The sequence below is a fragment of the Hippoglossus hippoglossus genome, chromosome 1, assembly GCF_009819705.1.
Source record: "Hippoglossus hippoglossus isolate fHipHip1 chromosome 1, fHipHip1.pri, whole genome shotgun sequence".
NCBI classification, from domain to species: Eukaryota; Metazoa; Chordata; class Actinopteri; order Pleuronectiformes; family Pleuronectidae; genus Hippoglossus; species Hippoglossus hippoglossus.
In genome coordinates this window covers 4,910,219-4,928,651 of record NC_047151.1, presented here as the reverse complement: position 1 = coordinate 4,928,651, position 18,433 = coordinate 4,910,219, and the positions used below count along the sequence as shown (strand labels likewise).

At 41.9% G+C, this 18,433-nt stretch overlaps 1 protein-coding gene and 2 non-coding genes across 7 annotated transcripts; 1 reads left to right on the top strand and 2 right to left on the bottom strand.

Moving 5' to 3' along the window:
* The first annotated feature begins 1,419 nt into the window (after positions 1 to 1,419).
* On the top strand, positions 1,420 to 7,167 carry exosc9 (exosome component 9). 5 transcript variants are annotated; one of them, XM_034601671.1, is made up of 13 exons: positions 1,420 to 1,606; positions 2,628 to 2,722; positions 2,919 to 3,038; positions 3,164 to 3,266; positions 4,025 to 4,162; positions 4,430 to 4,512; positions 5,075 to 5,207; positions 5,371 to 5,459; positions 5,551 to 5,697; positions 5,818 to 5,889; positions 5,926 to 6,056; positions 6,287 to 6,365; positions 6,445 to 7,167. In XM_034601671.1, exons 1-13 carry the CDS (start codon positions 1,541 to 1,543, stop codon positions 6,503 to 6,505), a joined length of 1,317 nt encoding a protein of 438 aa, XP_034457562.1. In that variant the 5' UTR covers positions 1,420 to 1,540; the 3' UTR covers positions 6,506 to 7,167. The 5 variants fall into 5 exon arrangements, with proteins under 5 accessions (XP_034457562.1, XP_034457552.1, XP_034457542.1 ...); XM_034601661.1 differs by having other exon boundaries at positions 5,818 to 5,896; positions 5,930 to 6,056; XM_034601651.1 differs by having other exon boundaries at positions 5,818 to 5,896; positions 5,927 to 6,056.
* Positions 7,168 to 7,938: 771 nt separating this feature from the next.
* trnaq-cug lies at positions 7,939 to 8,010 on the bottom strand. Its single transcript has one exon. It is a non-coding gene; the product is annotated as a tRNA-Gln (tRNA).
* Positions 8,011 to 8,309: 299 nt separating this feature from the next.
* On the bottom strand, positions 8,310 to 8,383 carry trnai-aau. Its single transcript has one exon. It is a non-coding gene; the product is annotated as a tRNA-Ile (tRNA).
* Positions 8,384 to 18,433: the final 10,050 nt, after the last annotated feature.

Genomic DNA, 18,433 nt, shown 5'->3' with positions numbered 1-18,433 from the left:
TTCACAGTAGTAGTTCCCACTACCTGCCTGCCAAGTTTCAGAAGTTTTTGTCTGCAGAAATCTTGAGAAACCTAGAGGTAAAGTCAGCTCAATTTGTTTTATAGCACTCATTACTTGCTCTTATTAAATATTATTTCTAAAGAAACATTAAGAGGTGACAATTAATGTTCATCTAATTTGCTGCAGAAAATTAAAGGGGAAAGTCGGCTCTATTTTCATTTCAGCACTAATAACTTGCTCCTATTAAATATATATATATTTTTCAAATACTTAGGAGGGGACAGCGATTTTCCTCTTCACTCTCATTCATGGTGACTCCTACTGTCTGTTTGTCAAGTTTCCAAAGACTTTACTCTGGAAAGTTTAGAAAATTAAAGGGTAGGTCGGCTCAATTTTCATTATGGCTTTGATAGCTTGCTTCTATTAATTTATCATTTTTAAAAATCCTTAAGAGATGACAAAGATATTTCACCTCCCTATTGTTCAAGATGACCTCCACCATCTGCATGTTTAAGTTTCAAGAGATTTTACGGTAGAAATTTGAGAATTTGAGAAATTGAAAGGGAAAGTCAGCCCAGTTTTCACTATGGCATTCATAAATCTAATGAAATCTAATCTCTCTTCCACTCTTTGTGGGAAAGCTCCTGGTCAGATATTTACTTGAGTCCTAAAAAACCTTGAAAATAACTCAAATGTCACCTGGACTAATTCTAACCCTTGTGTTAATTATTGCCAAGCATGATCAAATACAATAAATGAAACAGATTCAGTGTGACAGCTGTTGCCTGTGGTACCATGCAGAGTGTCAGGAGATGGACCCTGCAGAGGGTTGGAATGTTTTTTACAGTAGCCCAAACTGGACAAACTAAACACCTTTTGAGTTTTTATGACAACTGAAGTCTACAACAGGTTTCAAGTTTTAGGGTCTTATTCAGAATCTTCTGAAACAACACCATGAACAAGAGAGAGGTGAAAAGTCTTCATCACCTTTAAAGATTAGTTATGGATGCCATAATGAAAATTGAGACGACTCTCTTTTTAATTTGTTTAAGTTTCTACCGTAACATCTCTTGAAACTTGACACACAGACAGTGGGGGTCACCATGAACAAGAAAGATTGTAGTTTAGTGGTTTATTGTGACCACCATATTTAAATAATATTAAATATGAGAAAATTATGAATTTCATAATTATACGAATGCAGCCGACTTGTCCTTTATTAGTTAAAAAAAACCACACAAATAATAATCCAAACCCCAAATCATTTTTACTTATTAAATAAAACGTCAATGATAGGTGACATTAAACATTCAACGTGTTTTCGGCCTTTTTTCCACTTTCTTCCCGCCTGTACCGTAACACCACGAATAGACGAGCATCACTTTGCAAACGGCGGCTGGCGTTACCGGCTTTTGCACTTCCGGGTTAGAGTTGAGAAAACATTGATGGCTGCTCCATGCTTGTTGGAGCCATAGACAGGTTGAAGCAGTGCTGTGGCGAATAAGATTGTTTGAATACAGGTCGAGCCACTGCAGTCAGGATGAAGGACACACCTCTGTCCAACTGTGAGCGGGACTTCCTGCTGAAAGCCATCCAGGAGAAGAAGGTGAGCAGTTTTCACTACGTCTCTTCTCACTGGTCCTGTTTACTACAAACTGAACCAGTTGACTTGTGCACGCCATACATTTACTTCTTTGAATCTACAAAAGTCAGTTTTCTTCCACAAATACACTTAAATAGAAACTGTTGACTATTTTTATTCTATTCTCAATAAAGTTTAGTCTCATCTTATCGCTCTTATCTTATTATCTTGAGGATAGCAAAGACATTAATTCTAAGAAGATGTTTGTGTTTTAATCACTCAGATGCACACAGCCACCAGATTTGTACTATAGCTTTGAGAAAACTCAGCTAATAAAGTTTTATATTCACCTGGGAATGTGATACAATGAAATTCTCTTGCTCTTGCACAGAGACACAGGATTGTTGCTGTTCACACTGAAGAACAACAGGCTCAGGCGACAGAAGGACTGTGTTTAATACTTTAAAAGCTATACATGCAACTTGTCTTTACTATGCAGATATGAACTCTGTGTGCACAACTTATTTATCTTGTGCACAAAAGATAGTAACTTGTTCCCATAGGATAACAACTTTGCGCACATGATTAAAGAAAACAACAAAACTTTTGAGAAGCTTTAGTTGTCATTGACCCATACTCTCATAGTGTGTATACTTTCATGGTGTTGGTCATTAGTGGATCCAGTAAACTGTATACTCTCTCACTTTTTTCTCACATGCTATTGTACAGTACAGTTCAGACTATCTACCACAATAACATGTAGTGTTTCTTTTGTACCATTCTTTCTATTGTTCTCTATTCTGTTCTTTTTTATGTAAGTACACTGAGAGCAATGTAAAACCAGAGACAGAGTCCTTGTATGTGCAAACAATCTTGGACAATAAAGCTGATTCTGATGTCCCGTGCTTCATTTAGTGCCTCTTCTCTGCAGTGTTCTCAGACTTTGAGTCATGTTGGGGGAAGACTTGTCAATCTCACTTACAAAGTGATAGTCTTTTTTTTTTTTTTTCTATACCACTGAACTTGTCCTGTTGTCTCTCTGCAGCGCCTGGATGGAAGACAGACCTACGACTACAGAAAGATAAAGATCACGTTTGGCACAGACTATGGATGCTGCTTTGTGGATCTGGGGAAAACCAGGTACATAGGATCAGATCTTTTAAAAGATTTTTGAGTTTGCCTGATGAACCCATTACTGTTAAAGGTCGAACTTTCATGGGTTTCAAAATGAACAATCTCCATTTCCAATTCATATAGAGACTTCAGTCTTTATTAAAAACACTGTATTATATCTATATAACATAATGTGATGGTGGAGTATCAATGTGCTACACAGGGTCATGGGTCAGGTGTCCTGTGAGCTGGTGGCTCCAAAGGAGAATCGACCAAATGAGGGAATCATGTTCTTCAACATCGAGCTGTCACCCATGGCCTCACCAGCGTTCGAACAGGGCAGGTTGGAAAAACTACAGAGATTGTGTTTGTACTTTTGTACACTTCATGCTGTATAGGACTTGTACTGTCAGATGGAGCTGTTACTGCAGGAAGTGCCCATCACGTGTGTTTTTTCTTTCCCTTCAGACAGTCAGAGTTATCGGTGAAGCTGAACAGACAGCTGGAGAGATGCCTGAGGAACTCCAAGTGCATTGATACTGAGTCCCTGTGTGTGGTGTCTGGAGAAAAGGTAAAACACACACAGTATGTTACAGTTTAAGGAAATACATTATAACATCCAGCCTAAACCAGATAGAGTGATCAACCGTTCATATGGATCAAAAAGCTTGGGACAGAATCGTTCCTATATAAATACCGTTTAAATAATTCGGCTCTGTCAGTGACTCACTGCTCCTCTCTGTGTCTGTGACAACCAAGTCGAGCCAAACCGAGCGCGCCCCTCCATCTCCTCTGGCTCTCCATACTTTGTCCAAGTTTACACATTCTCTTGTTTTCACCCAGTCTGAGTTAACACATATGTTCGATGACATTGTTTATGGTAGTGAGTTTGTGTTTCAGTGTGTGTGTGTGTGTGTGCGTCAGTGAAAGAGAGCGACTGGAATCAGGACGAGTGTGTGTGCATACGTGAGTGTGCTATGTGATATATCCCATATATTCAAAACTGCCGTTATCTTTCCCTCAAATCCTGGGATTATCATTCAGAAGCTCCACAATTTGGTTATAGTAATCAACTGCTTATAGTCGTGAATTTGGCCCGGGACAAACGTGATAACAACAAATACTTTTCCATTCAATCTTTTTGTCAACACATGCACACAAACAAAACAAGAGAGATGTGGTGATGATTTTGTGTGTGTGTGTGTGTGTGTGTGTGTGTGTGTGTGTGTGTGTGTGTGTGTGTGTGTGTGTGTGTGTGTGTGTGTGTGTGTGTGTGTGTGTGTGTGTGTGTGTGTGTGTGTGTGTGTGTGTGTGTGTGTGTGAGATTAGGTGTGGCAGATCCGAGTGGACGTTCACCTGTTGAATCATGATGGGAACCTGATGGACGCTGCCAGCATTGCAGCCATCAGCGCTCTGAGCCACTTCAGACGCCCTGATGTCAGCATCCAGGGAGATGAAGTCACAGTGGTGAGTCAGCAGCAGCAGCAGACAGTGTCCCTATTTTCCTTCCCCAAACTGCTCTGTCATGTGATGTACTGACGGTACTTACAGTGGTACCACAGATAACCAGTGATCAATCATGAACTCTGCTTGTTTACACATCTTTTTATGGCCAAAACAAACAAACAACACAAACAGATTTAACGTGAGAACAGTTTTCTTTTCACAGAGATCTTGTGTCCTTCTCTGACCTTGTTGTAATTTTTGTATTTGTTCTGTATTGTGCTCCATCAGTACAGTCAAGAGGAGAGAGACCCTATTCCTCTGAGTATCTACCACATGCCCATAAGTGTCAGCTTCTCCTTCTTCCAGCAAGGGTGAGGTGCTTCAGACAATTTTAATTCCACACTGTTCAGTGATATCATCAAGAATAATATCTCCAAGTTCAAATTGAAATGAAGTAAAAAATAAAGTGTATTCTCCTGCGCTATTTCATCATAAGTGCTCTACATTCTCACTCACCGCCCCTCCGGAGAATGACGGAGTTCAGTGCAGGTCATAAATCGGCTATATGGAGCTAACTGGTCACTGCTTCCTCAAAATGCAATTAGTGCAACTACAGCCATTTCCACCAGATCCTCGTATATTGAATGGAGTAATTTCCACTGGAACATTCTCCCTCCTCACTTTTATCTCCACTGTTGTGTCCTGCAGTTAACACCATGTGCTTAAAGTAATATGTGTCATTCAGCTAGCAGCAGTAAGTGGGTCTTTGAGAATACTTACAGGCAACTTTACTTTTATTATTGGTGGATGATGTTGGGGTGTATGATGCCTAAATATTAATACCTGCAGACACAACACAGACCTGAAAATACTTGCTGCATTCTTAGAAAAATATAACCGTCGTTTAAAAATTTAAATGATGATTTAATACAGAACATATTTGCTGGTGGACCCCTGTGAGCGAGAGGAGCGGGTGATGGATGGCTTGCTGATGATCGCTATGAACAAACACAGAGAAATCTGCTCCATCCAGTCCAGCGGGGGCATCATGCTGCTAAAGGACCAGGTGAACAGACTCTGAATATTAGTATTGTGTTGTCATCATAGAAGCTGAAGTCAAGAAGATCCTATGTGTTCGAGGGGAGTTTTACTAACTCCTATAATTCCAGGAAAAGCAGCTCTCCAACACACACTTCATGCCATGTCAATATTTGTATTTGGTGTTAAAGGTTATGAGATGCAGTAAAATCGCCAGCGTCAAAGTGTCTGAAATCACAGAGCTCATCGGCAAAGCCCTGGAGAATGACAAGAAAGCCAGGTGAGCAGTAGCATCACCTCTCTGACTAAAGAATGAAACGCTGGACACTCCAGTGTTGAAGATAATAACTCTGAATTTTAAACATTTCTAGGAAGGCGGGTGGTAGGTGTGGTTATGCAGAGTCTATTCCTCTGGAGCGAATCACAGCTTTGAAAATGGACGAGACTCCGATGGAAATGATGGACGTGACAGAGAGGGCCAATGACATCGTCCAGAAAGCCGAGGTCCCACCTCAGATGTATCCTAAACTGAGTCTGAATATCAACTGAAGTATATCAAGCACGGAAATGTGTCATTATTCTTTTCCCCCCTGATACTTTGCCTGAATCCACTGCTGCTCCTTAACCACACGTACCAGGGTACCATCCCCGGTTGTGCCCGTCCCAGGTGTGGGGCAGGTGGGGCAGGGGCTGCAGAACACCTGGGGCCTAGAGGAAGAGGAGGAAGAGGAGGAAGAGGAGGAAGAGGAGGAGGAGGAGGAGGAGGAGGATGAAAATGAAAATGAAAATGGGGGAAGTGACAACAGTGGTGAAGAACAGGAGGGAAGGGTATCACAGATGGAAGAGGAAAAGTATGAAAAAGAAGAGCGCAAAGGAGGTAATTATTTTTTAAATCAGATTTTCATGTAAACATAGATAAACAAGAAAAGAACATTTACACTCACAAAAGTTAAGAAAGCAAAGCAAAACTTATAGAAATGTTTCAAACACAAGTGTCTCCCAAACATATTTAAATATTATGTATGTTAGCTAATAATAAATAATTATTCGGTATGTTTGTTTTCATGAACATGAAAACATAAGTTGTGAATTCGTTATATCTTATAGGAGATGTGGTTGAAATATCTGACAGCGAAGAGGAGGAAGTGGTCATACTTCATCCAGAGAAACCTGACAAAGCTCCTAAGTAAGTCAAGCAACCTATACTGTATATATTTAAACACTGTATTTGGTTACTAAGAAAGGTCACATGTTTTTTTTTCCAGAAAAACCGAATCCAGTTTGCACCAGAAGGGGGCAGCATCAACCAAGAAAAGACAAAAATAATGAATTAAGGAGCCATTTGTGCTCATTGTACTCATGTGTTCATGTGCAGCAGTGACTCTGCAATACGGAGGCTGAGACGGCTCACACAACTACATCACTGGGAAAACAGATGTTGACAATGAAACCAGTTACTTCCTGCGGTCAAGTCATGGATGTATGGGTCAAGTGAGCTGTCATTATGGTATTCACAACTGACGGCTCTCTTGACTGTAGTAAGGAACTCTTTCATGTTTACTGATAATACGCTGGTGTGAGACGTCTCGGCCACCGTACTGCAGCACCTCCTCATGATGAAGACCATCCTGGTTTGAAATGATCCGTCTGCTGTAACAGAGAACTGGACTCAAATACATATACATCACAATGTTGGATTGTTAACATGAGAACAAGTTAACTTCTGTTTGAAGCCGTTTGGTTCAAAAGCAGATTTCCTTCACAAAAAACACTTACGATTTCTTAGTCCTTTTTTTTAAACTCATGAAACCATGTAAAAAGTTATATTTCAAATAGGGATAATTAAAGAAAATACTCTCCACTTTGATGTGTTGCAACTTTTCTGTAGCATTTGTTAAGTGGTGTATTTGGTAAGAAAAATATTGTCTGAGGTTCGGATTGGGAATCGAGAGAAAAAAGAAAATAAATAAATCTTGTTTTTTGTAAGAGTTTTGATTTTGCTCTCTTCTTTACTGTGATGAGTTTGTTTCCAGAAAGCCCAATTAGTGGCTGGAATGTCAAATATTGACAGCATTAATACAGGACTTAACCTTAAAGGGATAGTTCACCCAAAAATGAAAATTCACTCTATCTACTCACCACTATGCCGATGGAGGGGTGGGTGAAGTGTTTGAGTCCACGTAACACTTTACTGCACAGTAACTGCTGTTTGTCTCACAAGTATGTTGAGAAAAGGAATATAATATTGACAGTTAGGTTTTCATCACAGTATTAACATCTGAAACAGCAACATTTTTTTGTTACCTGAAAATGAGTTGATCCTAAGCATGATGTAGATACCATGCTCTGCAGTTTCTGCATTAGAAACTAGGAGGAGGATCACAGAGGACATTGTTCAAACACGGTGTAAATGATGCTGTTTTGAGTCTAGTATGAACATCGGGGCTCTCGGACACTGGAGCCACGGTATGGAGGCATTTTATTTTTTTCTGTCGTTTTTTTTGCAATTGAAGAATTGGTCACCAGTTACTTCAAATGTATTGATGTTTAAAGTGAACTTTAACAACAGAACTCTGTTTTGTGTTAAATAGTATTAAAGGATATTTAGCCCAGATATTCACCACTGTTCCGAGATGGGTAAAGGGTCTAAAGCGCATGTGGGGAGTCTCAGGGGCAAATTCAATACAATTGAGTAAAGTGACACGTGAACACTTTTTTAAAGTCGTCGTTTAAATGAAGTCCTTCACCAAAGAAAATTTAGGTTCCACCGAGATTTGAACTCGGATCGCTGGATTCAGAGTCCAGAGTGCTAACCATTACACCATGGAACCCATGTAACACTACATCGATGATCAAGTCTATTATATATCTGCCTCTCATTCAGAGTTGGTTGATGTTGATATGTGATATGTTTCACTAGCACTGTGCTGAACATGTGACACTGAAAACACAAGGGACAAAGTATCTCTCGATGGGAACATTAACACGTTCTCATCGGTGGACTGTGCTGTTAGCATGTTAGATTCCGTCCACCAGAAGAACTGTGCGGAGGAAAACACAAACTGATGCGCATCGGTCAGTTGTTTCCGCATGATCCAATAACGTTGAGTCAGACGTTAAAACGAACAGTTGGCCAGTACGGGGATCGAACCCGCGACCTTGGCGTTATTAGCACCACGCTCTAACCAGCTGAGCTAACCGGCCATAAGCGCACAAGATAGGTGAAATTGTTTTCATAGTGCACATATATTATTTTTTTTTGTCGTCTCAAGCTGATGTTGTGTGCAGATATAATTAGTACCTCACCTGCACGTCACATGTCCTTATCACAGTGTATCCACCGTGAAAGAAAATGCCCACAATCCACTTCTCAGCTAGACTCTCCACTGACTTTATTTAGGTTAAACTCATCATCGTTTGGTGTCAAGCTTCCTGATGTCATTGTTGATAAACAATGGGCTGTCTGCTGAGCCGTGATTTATGATCCTTGTCGAACTGTCCTTTTCTGTACTTTGATGATTTGGATGAGGAGCACATTAGTCCATTCAGTCTTTGAGGAAACATTTGCCCTGTGGACATGTTGGGACATATTCAAAAGCATTTCATTCAAACAACCAGTAAAATACCTCATTCAATGCATAGAAAAATATGCTGAACTTATCGCAATAATTTTTCACTTTATTAATTTTGCCACAGTTCCTGACTCCTGCTTTTTCTTCTTATGTAATGAATATTTTCTCTGGCTCAGGGTGACATCCAGAAAACAAAATGATCTTATACTCTAAGCAGCTCCTGAACAACTGATATCTTGGCTATGGTTCATATCAACTAAAGACATTTTTTATTCATGTAAACTACAGTGGTGGAGAAATTATTCAAACATTTTACTTGTAGAATTACAAATAGACAAGAATGTATTCGAGTAAAAGTAAAAATACCAGATTAACCTTTCTTCTTGAGCAAAAGCATTTGATTTTAAATATACCTAAAAGTAAAAGTCCCTAATGTAAATCCATTTTGGGTGAGTGCACCTGCTACAGGTTCACTCTGACTGAAGTAGGCGGGATCTAGTGTTACTTGCCCTCTCTTTATTGATGACTTTTAATGACATTAAAGAACTGGGATGTCACTCAGGAGAGTACACACCTCCACCAAGGCCCAACGGTCCCCGTATGAAACAGCATTTAAATTCACTAGATCTGGATTTCATAAATTTCATAAAAACTCATAGTTATCATTCCCCTAAACATTACAGATTTCTTCCAGAGACATGAATTAAAATCTGAGAAATCAATGAAAACATTGAAAAACACCCTCTCACAATGTTAAAGAAAGTGAAAACAAAAAACCTGGATACACACAAAAACTGTATGGTTTCTTCTCTTACAAACAAACAAACAAACAAATGGAAACAAAAACAGATAATGTGAACATATTCGTAAATATAAATGGAAATAAGAAATATATTTAATGAAATGTACCCTACTTTATAACATCCAAATACGTCAAATAATTATATTGCTGCTGGGTTTTAAATATTGTGTCCATCTGCCTCTTAGTATTCAATCACCTGGATGGTGTGCACAACATATCCTTTTCTTGAAGTAGGTAATCTTCAGATCATTGAAGCAATAACCCACATCAACTTGTAGTTAGTCAAAGAAAATTAATTGCCAACTCAACAGGATCCAGATCTACCGGTAGAAATGCTCATAGAGTCAACACTTATGGCATCCAAAACGTTGAGGCCCCTCCTCTCAGCTTCACTATCACCTCTGCAAGGCTCTCTGCAAGCACTGCGGTGATCACCAGAAACCAGCAGAGGGCAGCAGAGCCCAGCCAGGAGCCAGAGGCCTGTACCTACATCAATTGGACTCAAGGGTTCTCTGAGTTCAGTTTTCTCTATAAACCCTCTTGTTGAAGGTTAAGGACAGAGGATGGCACACCTTGTTGAGGCCTATGAGACAAATTGTGGTTTGTGAATATGGGCTATGCAAATAAAATATGATTGATTTGATTGATTGACATGCTGGTTTTATAAGGTTTAACTAGACAAGATGTGTGTACTATCATAGGAACCTGGATATTGAAATGGTTTAGAAACCTCCTCCAAGGCTAAACTTTCCTTTTCCATTATTTGGAGAAAAGAGAGAAAAGAAAGAGCTTTCCAAAAGATGCGGCTCACTTTTTGAAATGGAAAAAAACTAGGAAGGAGTCTTGTTCATGAAACTCAGAATTTCCTCATGCCAAAGTCAACATCACACCAGGTCCACTCTCTGAGAATCTTGACAGTTTAGAGACAGTTGCGGTTCTGACCATTCATATGCTGTAATTGGTTGATATATGACATGATGTATGACACAGACTCACCTCATGTCTTTATCTAAAATCAGTGAACCACGATAAAAGCTTTTAAACAGCAAGTGTTGTATGACTGTTTACTCAGGCTGCCTCCATCTGAGCAGTTAGTGCCAGCTGTACCAGTCACTCTCAGCTTCACTTCACAGATCGAACACACACACCCAACCTCACAATGATTGATCTGTGAGGGTGAACAGGATGCATAACTGTAAGACCATGCAGAGATATCTCAAGGATACAATGGAATCATGTGATACACTGGCCTCCAACTGAGTCTCCAAAGATATGTAATTAAGCAATTTGAATTATTATAAACAGCAAGGAGGTTTTGTTTTCACTCCTGTCGGTTGGTTTTTTGTTTGTTTTCTCGTCTTCACCGTTTCCCCAGGGAACAATTCATGTATCTTGATGAAAAATATAAGGCACCTCTAGGGAACTGAAATCTCTTAGTATATGTGTAATTTGATTGAACATAATGGGACTGTTGGGTCGTTGTGGAGATATATGCTCTACTGAGTGCCATTCTAGTGATATGTGCTGTGGAAGCGGTGATTTATTGCTCTACTCTCATTTTAAACCATTATACAATCAGCAACACCATAAAATCAAAAATTGACAGTGATTCTAGGTGCAAAATCCTGACCTCTAATGCTGTCTCCCTCTTTAACTGTTGTGCGAACACATCTTTTACTCTCTAGCTGTAGTATTTGCTTTGCCATCGTTGACTGTCAATCAGCTGTGTTTAACCTCTGACTCCAGAAAACGGTGACTCCTGTCAGCGGTCCCTCAACCAAAGCTATATAGCTTAAAGTAAACAAGGAATGGCTTAAATGTGCACCTTACTGAATCAGGAACTGTGATGGATATTGGACATAAAATTGGCCTAAATCCTAGATCCACCACTGCTTTGTGGAAACCCAGGTGAGGAGGTTTCAAAACTCTCAAAATTGGCTAAACCGCTGATATTTTATTCCACAGTACTTGACTGGTTGGCAAAAGCTGGAAAAGTAAAAAACAGTCATGCAATAAAATCTATACCAACCTTGTGGATGATGTGGATGTCGTATTTTTACTTTGACCTACACGTCATACTTTGCTCTGTGTCTTCATACAACAGTATGTTCATACTCTGCTAGTAAACACATTCTCTGGCCCGCTCAAGGCATCCCTCTGCCCCGGGGTGAGAGGAATGAACACGACTGATCTCCCTTCTCAGTGAGTCAGGAAAAAAAAACTTCTTCCTTTTAGATGAATCCTGAACACTCAACCACTTCTAACTCAATGTTGCTCTTTATTTCTTTTCTCCTTTTGAATAAATTTGATCAATCCTTTAGCCTAGCATTGTGTGGATTCTCTCTTCTGAGATGGTAAGGATGGTCTGGGTTAATATTGCTCTTTTCTAGTCTTGATGACCACTCAAAGCTCTTTCTAGAACAGTTTTGCCCTTGACGCATTCACACACTCATTCATACAGGGTATCTATGTGCAGTACTTTTTCTATAACACTCATACACTCCTGGTACAGCCATGGGGAGATATGGGGATCAGTGTCTTGCCAAAAAACACTTTTGTACACAGAACGGAGTAGCTGGGGATGGAAACACCGATCTGATCAGTCCAGATATTCTCTGGAGTTCAGTGCATGTATGAAAGCAGTTTAGGTAAATAACTATCCATGTTAATGGTCTCAATCTCAGTTCCTCCTGGCCTCTTAGTGCTACCCTCAACTAAGAATGTTCTGCTCAAAGTATTTGTAGCACCATGTCATGTCCAGGAACATACAGTATACTGTATTACAATTTTCATCATTTCTCTGGAGCCTCAGTCTCTTGCTCAGGAACGGCTTCCTACCGGTGGAACTTTCTCCCACCAAAAACAACAGCCACACATTCTTTCTCAGTTTTAAGCATGGTCTCTTTAAATGCTGGAGGGTTTCCACTTTGTGTCAGAGCAGCTCCTAATCCTGTCTTTGGGTCTGTAGTTTCAGCTCCTCCTGAGGGCTGTACTATTTCTTCACTGCTGCTTTGACTACAGTATATTGTCCTTCTGCCTGAGAGACGCTCCCTTATGCATTTCAATCCTCACATCATGTTACTGTTGCAAAAAACCGTGTCCTTGTGTTTCTGTTGTTGCATATCTCATAAGCACTTACTCCACCGCAATTCCAAGGTTCAGATAGTCTCCTGTGACAACTTGGCGAACTTGCACAACTCTTCTCAAGGCACTTTACACAGTAAGTTCCAGACCATACAATCTCGTAGAGAAACCCACCCGTTCCAACATGATTAAAACCAGCTGTTGCTCTTCTCTGTGGTCATAAACCTTTCATTTACCTTCTGCTAATTTAAAGCCAGCTACCAGCCTGAAAGTGGTAATAGCCACACTTCGAAGCAGAGTGTCCTTTTCAAGAGGGGGTCAAAGCAGATGTGACAGTTAGATCACAAGCTGATCAATGGTGGACTTCAGCAGGAGTGAGAGTGGTAATAAAACCTGAACACAACTAGAAGGGCATTCAGAGAGAGCATGCGTCCACCAAGCCTTATTGGCCACATTGCATATTGCGATCAGATACATCTAGGCTACAATCTGCACGAAAATGTTCTGCAAACTGCTCACATTAAACCCAGGCAAAATACGCATTCAGCTATATTTGTTGCTGTGCACTGTACAGTAACTGAATAAAGAACACCACTTAATTTGATTAACAGAATCCAGATCATTATTCAGATCCACATCAAATTTGACCTGTTCATAGATATTAGCAGTCTACACAAGCTAGATTTCTTTTCATAATGTTCATCAGATTATATCTTTAGTAATTCACAATTTTTTTTTAAAACAACCAATTTCAAAATGCTAAAGAAAACGAAACAATCTCTAATAAATAAGCATAAAAGCATGACATAATGACTAATGAGTTTTTGGCAGTGGTGTACTGCCAGGACAAACCACTGCTTGACTTGTTATAAACACCAATTAATTAAGCATGACAGCTGTCATGCTATTGTGAAATATTCACAGGAGCAGATTATGCACGGCTTCATAGTGTATAGTACTGGTATATATTTGAGTACACAGCCTTTAACAGAAATTGCAAAAAATAATAAATATGACTCTCCTAAGTGGATTTTTTGGTAGATATCAGGGTGGTAGATCTCGGCTTACGTTTGGTATTAAAAAGTTATCTCGGGCTCGAAAAGGTTGGTGACCACTGCCCTACAGGCATCATAAAGTAGAATGTGCAGCTTTGGGATCATCTTGTGAAATAAACTCCTTTTCCCTGAAGTAAGATAAAAATCTCTGCCTGCCGCTGGCCTGTGAAATTCTCTATACCATCATCCTCTCTGCATAAAGATAATAATGAACGCCCGAGGGTGACATTTTGTTATACAATACAAATCTGTTAAAGATTGTAACTTATTCCTAATGTGGCACTCCTACGTTTTGATTACGTTTCACTTGCCATCTGAAAGGCTTCTTTAGTTCTCTATCTAATCTAAATGAAAAAACATGTGTCACAGTCTGGTGCTGTGTGTGAAACAGTGTGTCTGTGGTTGCCTGAAGAAGAGGAGTGGCATTGCAGTGTTTTTTTTTTAGTGTGTTTTATTGTCTCTATAACTTGGGACTCCTGTTTACTTACAGGTGGAGCAAAACACAACCAGAAGAGTACAAACAGTAAAAATCTTTACAGCAGTTGTTGGAAATCTGATACCGAAGATATGCAAATCAACACACCGCCCAGGTACAGAATGTCTCTGTGCACATACAAACAGAGAAGGTTGCAGCTATTGAGCCACACTTCAGACAATGTAATGTGTGCATGAATCAGAGCTCTGGCATGTTCATATGTTAGCTGCTGCGTTCAGTTCAGATTTGTCATGTTTTCTCTGCACCCGAGGGAGACACATACCGTTGCTCAGCCGCACCTTTGTGTAATGGGAGCTGTGTGAAGCACACATTGAGGTGCCGGTGTCTGCAGTGCTGCCCCCTCATAACATAATACACACGACTTACTGCTATGTAGTGCTCATGGTGGATGACTGATTTTGTAATCCTGCCTAAAAATCATTCTCCTCCCCAAGAGTTCAGCACTGCATCAAAAGATAGATGTTTTTTTTCTTTCTTTTTTTTGTTTGGCTGATAAGGTTGAGCAAGAGCAGCTGTGTTTTCTTCAAACATGCACACACACGCACACGCACACGCATACGCACACACACACACACACACACACACACACACACACACACACACACACACACACACACACACACACACACCCCACACCCACACCCACACCCACACCCATACACAGTGGAAAAGTACTGGACAAAGCACAGACTGTGACTGCGCACCAACCCTCATCACTGCCATCAACAGTCCCACACACAAAGCCACAGTTGCCTGCTCACTCAGTTTATTAAATTACACACAGGCATACTGTGCGAGATCAAACTCACTATTTGACAACTCAGTGCATAATAAGTGTTACAGCCATAACAACCATTACAGTGCACAATTTAATAGCTACTACAGTGTAGCGAGGGATTTTAAGGCTGTGGTTAAATTAGTGTACATAAATTGTATATTCTAGGCTGGCTGTCTTACATTTTATCTGTATATCTCTATATGTGTTCAAACCATAGACTGTAGGTTTAAACAAACATAAGATTGTTTTAAAATTGAAAGTTGATCCGACTGAAACAGTTCAAGTGTCATTTTCCTTTAATGGTGGACAAAGATAGTCATTGTTTTGAAGGAATGGGTGGTAATGTGATTTAGTTTCAGTGATGGTTTACTGGTTTTAGTGTAGTTAGCACACGTGTGCTAACTACATTTACGTGTTATTGAAGATCTCATATAGACCACTATCCTATATTTGTGTGTTGGATTCCACGTCATATTTCTTGTCATATCATTTTTTTTATTGTCAAGTTAGCAAAATACCATTCAGCTAACTTGACACTGAGCATTTCAACATTCTTCATCACACAGTAAGACATCAGACTGTTTTATGGCTGTCAGAATAACAGATTAATCGAAAATAATACCTTCAAGCCTCTGCCCATGCACACAGGTATTTATAACCACTCACTGATTAGACCTGGTCAGGATCATGGATTGTGTATTAAAATGGATGACGTGTCTTCACTTCCATACAGTAGGTTGTTCAAAAATGAAGCTTAAGTATTCGGGTGCTGCCATGTTGCATCTTAATGTCATTTGGAGCCAGAGTCTGTGCAGTAGTGATCGTGGAGTTGAGCTGGGGTAGTGAGGTCCCTGCGATACACATGCTCGACCAATTGCAATTCAGTCTCAGCTGTCAATCATGATGTTTCACCCTGTTTTTAGAGCATCAAATAACTAATGAAAAACTATACTAACCTCAGAAATGGATGAGAACTACCGAAAATGACAGAAACCCTATTTGAGAAAACATGATTTAACATGCACTTTTGGTCAATGCCAACATGGAGGAGGTAAAGTACATATACAGCACCTTACTGCTTCCAGCCACTAGGGGGTGAACTAGATGATTTGGCTTCACTATCTTCTTTGAGAGTGCAGCTGTCAATCAAACCCAATTTGTCCGGCGAAGAGGTCAAGAGGCTTTAACCTTGAGAGCTACATACATTAAGCTGACATTGGATTTTTCGAAAAACTTTTTTTATTTTCCAGTAAAGTCCATCTTTCTTTTCGTTTATTTATGAAGTCTTTTAACCCTCGTGTTGTTCCTGGGTCGGATTGACCCAGAGTGTGTGTGTGTCTGTGTGTGTGTGTGTGTGTGTGTGTGTGTGCGTGCGTGAGTGCGTGCGATCATACACAAGCCCTGGCCGGTCAGGCTTAGGGTTAGGGTGACCCAAGGATTGTCATTATCCAATTCTCCTGGGGTAATTGAGACCAATGGATTGTCATTCTCGATTGTCATGGGAGGGGTCATTTAGACCCCCAGAGAGGGCGCTGTGGTGCTCTGTGGGGTCATTTAGACCCACACCTGATTCCAATTGAAATCAAGGGGGGTACATTAGACCCACATATAAGTCTCAGTGTGCCACTCTCTCACGGACCATGGCACGATGTCGCGTCAGGAGCGTTTCACCAGAGAACAGGTTCTCCAACAGCTATTCTCCCAGCAACCATCCTCTGAACCCGAAGAGGACGCGAAAGAGCCAGACCGAGAAGCGGACGGACAAGGAGATGGAGAAGCAGACCGAGAAGAAGACAGAGAGGACGGAGACGGAGACGACGGCGATGGCGACGAAGACGACGACGGTGACGAAGACTACGACCCAGTGGGTGATGCTTCTGCAGATTCTTCATCCTTGGAAGAAGAAGAAGAAGGAGGACAAGATCACGGCGACACCACCACCACCGGACTCGTGGAAAGAGAGACCTTCCCGTCAAGAAACGGGGAAATAACATGGTCCTCGAGGGCGTACGGCCGAGAGGAGGGCCACTGCTCCTCCTCCTCCTCTTCCTCCTCCTCTGCTGAGGCTCAAAGCGGGGTCCCCCGGGGCCCCACGATCCACGCGACGTCCCGCACCGGTGACCTAGCCTCGACATTCCACCTGTTCATCACACCGACGGTAGAGAACATCATCCTGGAGATGACGAATCGGGAAGGTCGTCGAAAATACGGCGACGAATGGAAAGGGATGGACGAGACCGACCTGCGCGCCTACGTAGGGCTGCTGATCTTAGCGGGCGTGTACAGGTCCCGGGGCGAGGCCGCCGCCAGCCTGTGGGACGCCGAGAGCGACCGGGCGATATTTCGTGCCACGATGCCCCTAAAACTCTTCCACATGTACTCCAGACTGCTGCGCTTCGACGACCGCGAGACGAGACGAGCCACGGACAAATTGGCGGCCGTGCGAGAGGTCTGGGATGCGTGGGTGGCGCGGCTACCGCACCTCTACAACCTGGGGCCCGAAGTGACTGTGGACGAGGTTCCGTTCAGAGGTTAGTCTTTTAAAAAAAAATTATTATTATTATGTTATGTTATGTTATGTTATGTTATGTTATGTTATGTAAATAGCGGCTGCTAGTCCTCGTCCTCATCTCATCTCCTCTCATCTCTTCTCCTCCTGTTTTTCTCCCTAGGCCGGTGTCCATTCCGTCAGTACATGCCCAGCAAGCCGGCGAAATACGGGATCAAGTCGTGGGTGGCCTGCGAAATCAAGCTATGCTTGGAAGATGCAAGTGTACACCGGAAAGCCGAGCGGCGGACGCCCAGAACGGAACCAGGGGTTGCGGGTAGTGCTCGATGTAATGGAGGGACTGCACGGTCGTAACGTCACGTGCGACAATTACTTCACCTCCTACGAACTCGCGCGGCAGCTCCTGGAGAGAAAGCTCACCGTGGTCCGCACTGTTCGGAAGAACAAGCCCGAGCTCCCGACCGGGCTGCTCGCGGTCAAGGGAGAGGTGTTCTCATCCAAGTTTGCATTCACGCCCACCGCCACTCTTGTGTCCTACATCCCAAAGAAAAACAGGAATGTGGTGCTCCTGAGCACACGGCACCCCGAGGCCGACATCAGCGACCGCGAGGACGGGTAACCGGTCATCGTCCTGGACTACAACCGCAACAAAGGTGGCGTGGACAACCTAGACAAGGTGATCAGAACGTACAGCTGCAGGAGGATGACCGCGCGCTGGCCCCTGGTCGTCTTTCACAACATTCTCGACGTCTCTTCCTACAACGCCTTCGTGATATGGAGAGAGATCAACCCAGACTGGATGCCGGGCAAGCGGAACAAGCGGAGGGTGTTCCTAGAGCAGCTGGGAAAGGCTCTCGTGACTCCGTTCATCGCACGAAGGGAGCGCATCCCCCGCACGGACGCGTCCGCCGCGGTTGTGAAGGCTGTAAAAGCCGCCGCCGCCGCACAGAGAGCTCTT

Excerpts from the sequence above, each read along its gene's own strand:
- exosc9 (XM_034601642.1), top strand. The coding sequence starts at position 1,541 with ATGAAGGACACACCTCTGTCCAACTGTGAGCGGGACTTCCTGCTGAAA. Across the intron at positions 4,163-4,429 it reads AGGGAGATGAAGTCACAGTG|TACAGTCAAGAGGAGAGAGA; the intron begins GTGAGTCAGCAG and ends GTGCTCCATCAG. Across the intron at positions 5,208-5,370 it reads TCATGCTGCTAAAGGACCAG|GTTATGAGATGCAGTAAAAT; the intron begins GTGAACAGACTC and ends TTGGTGTTAAAG.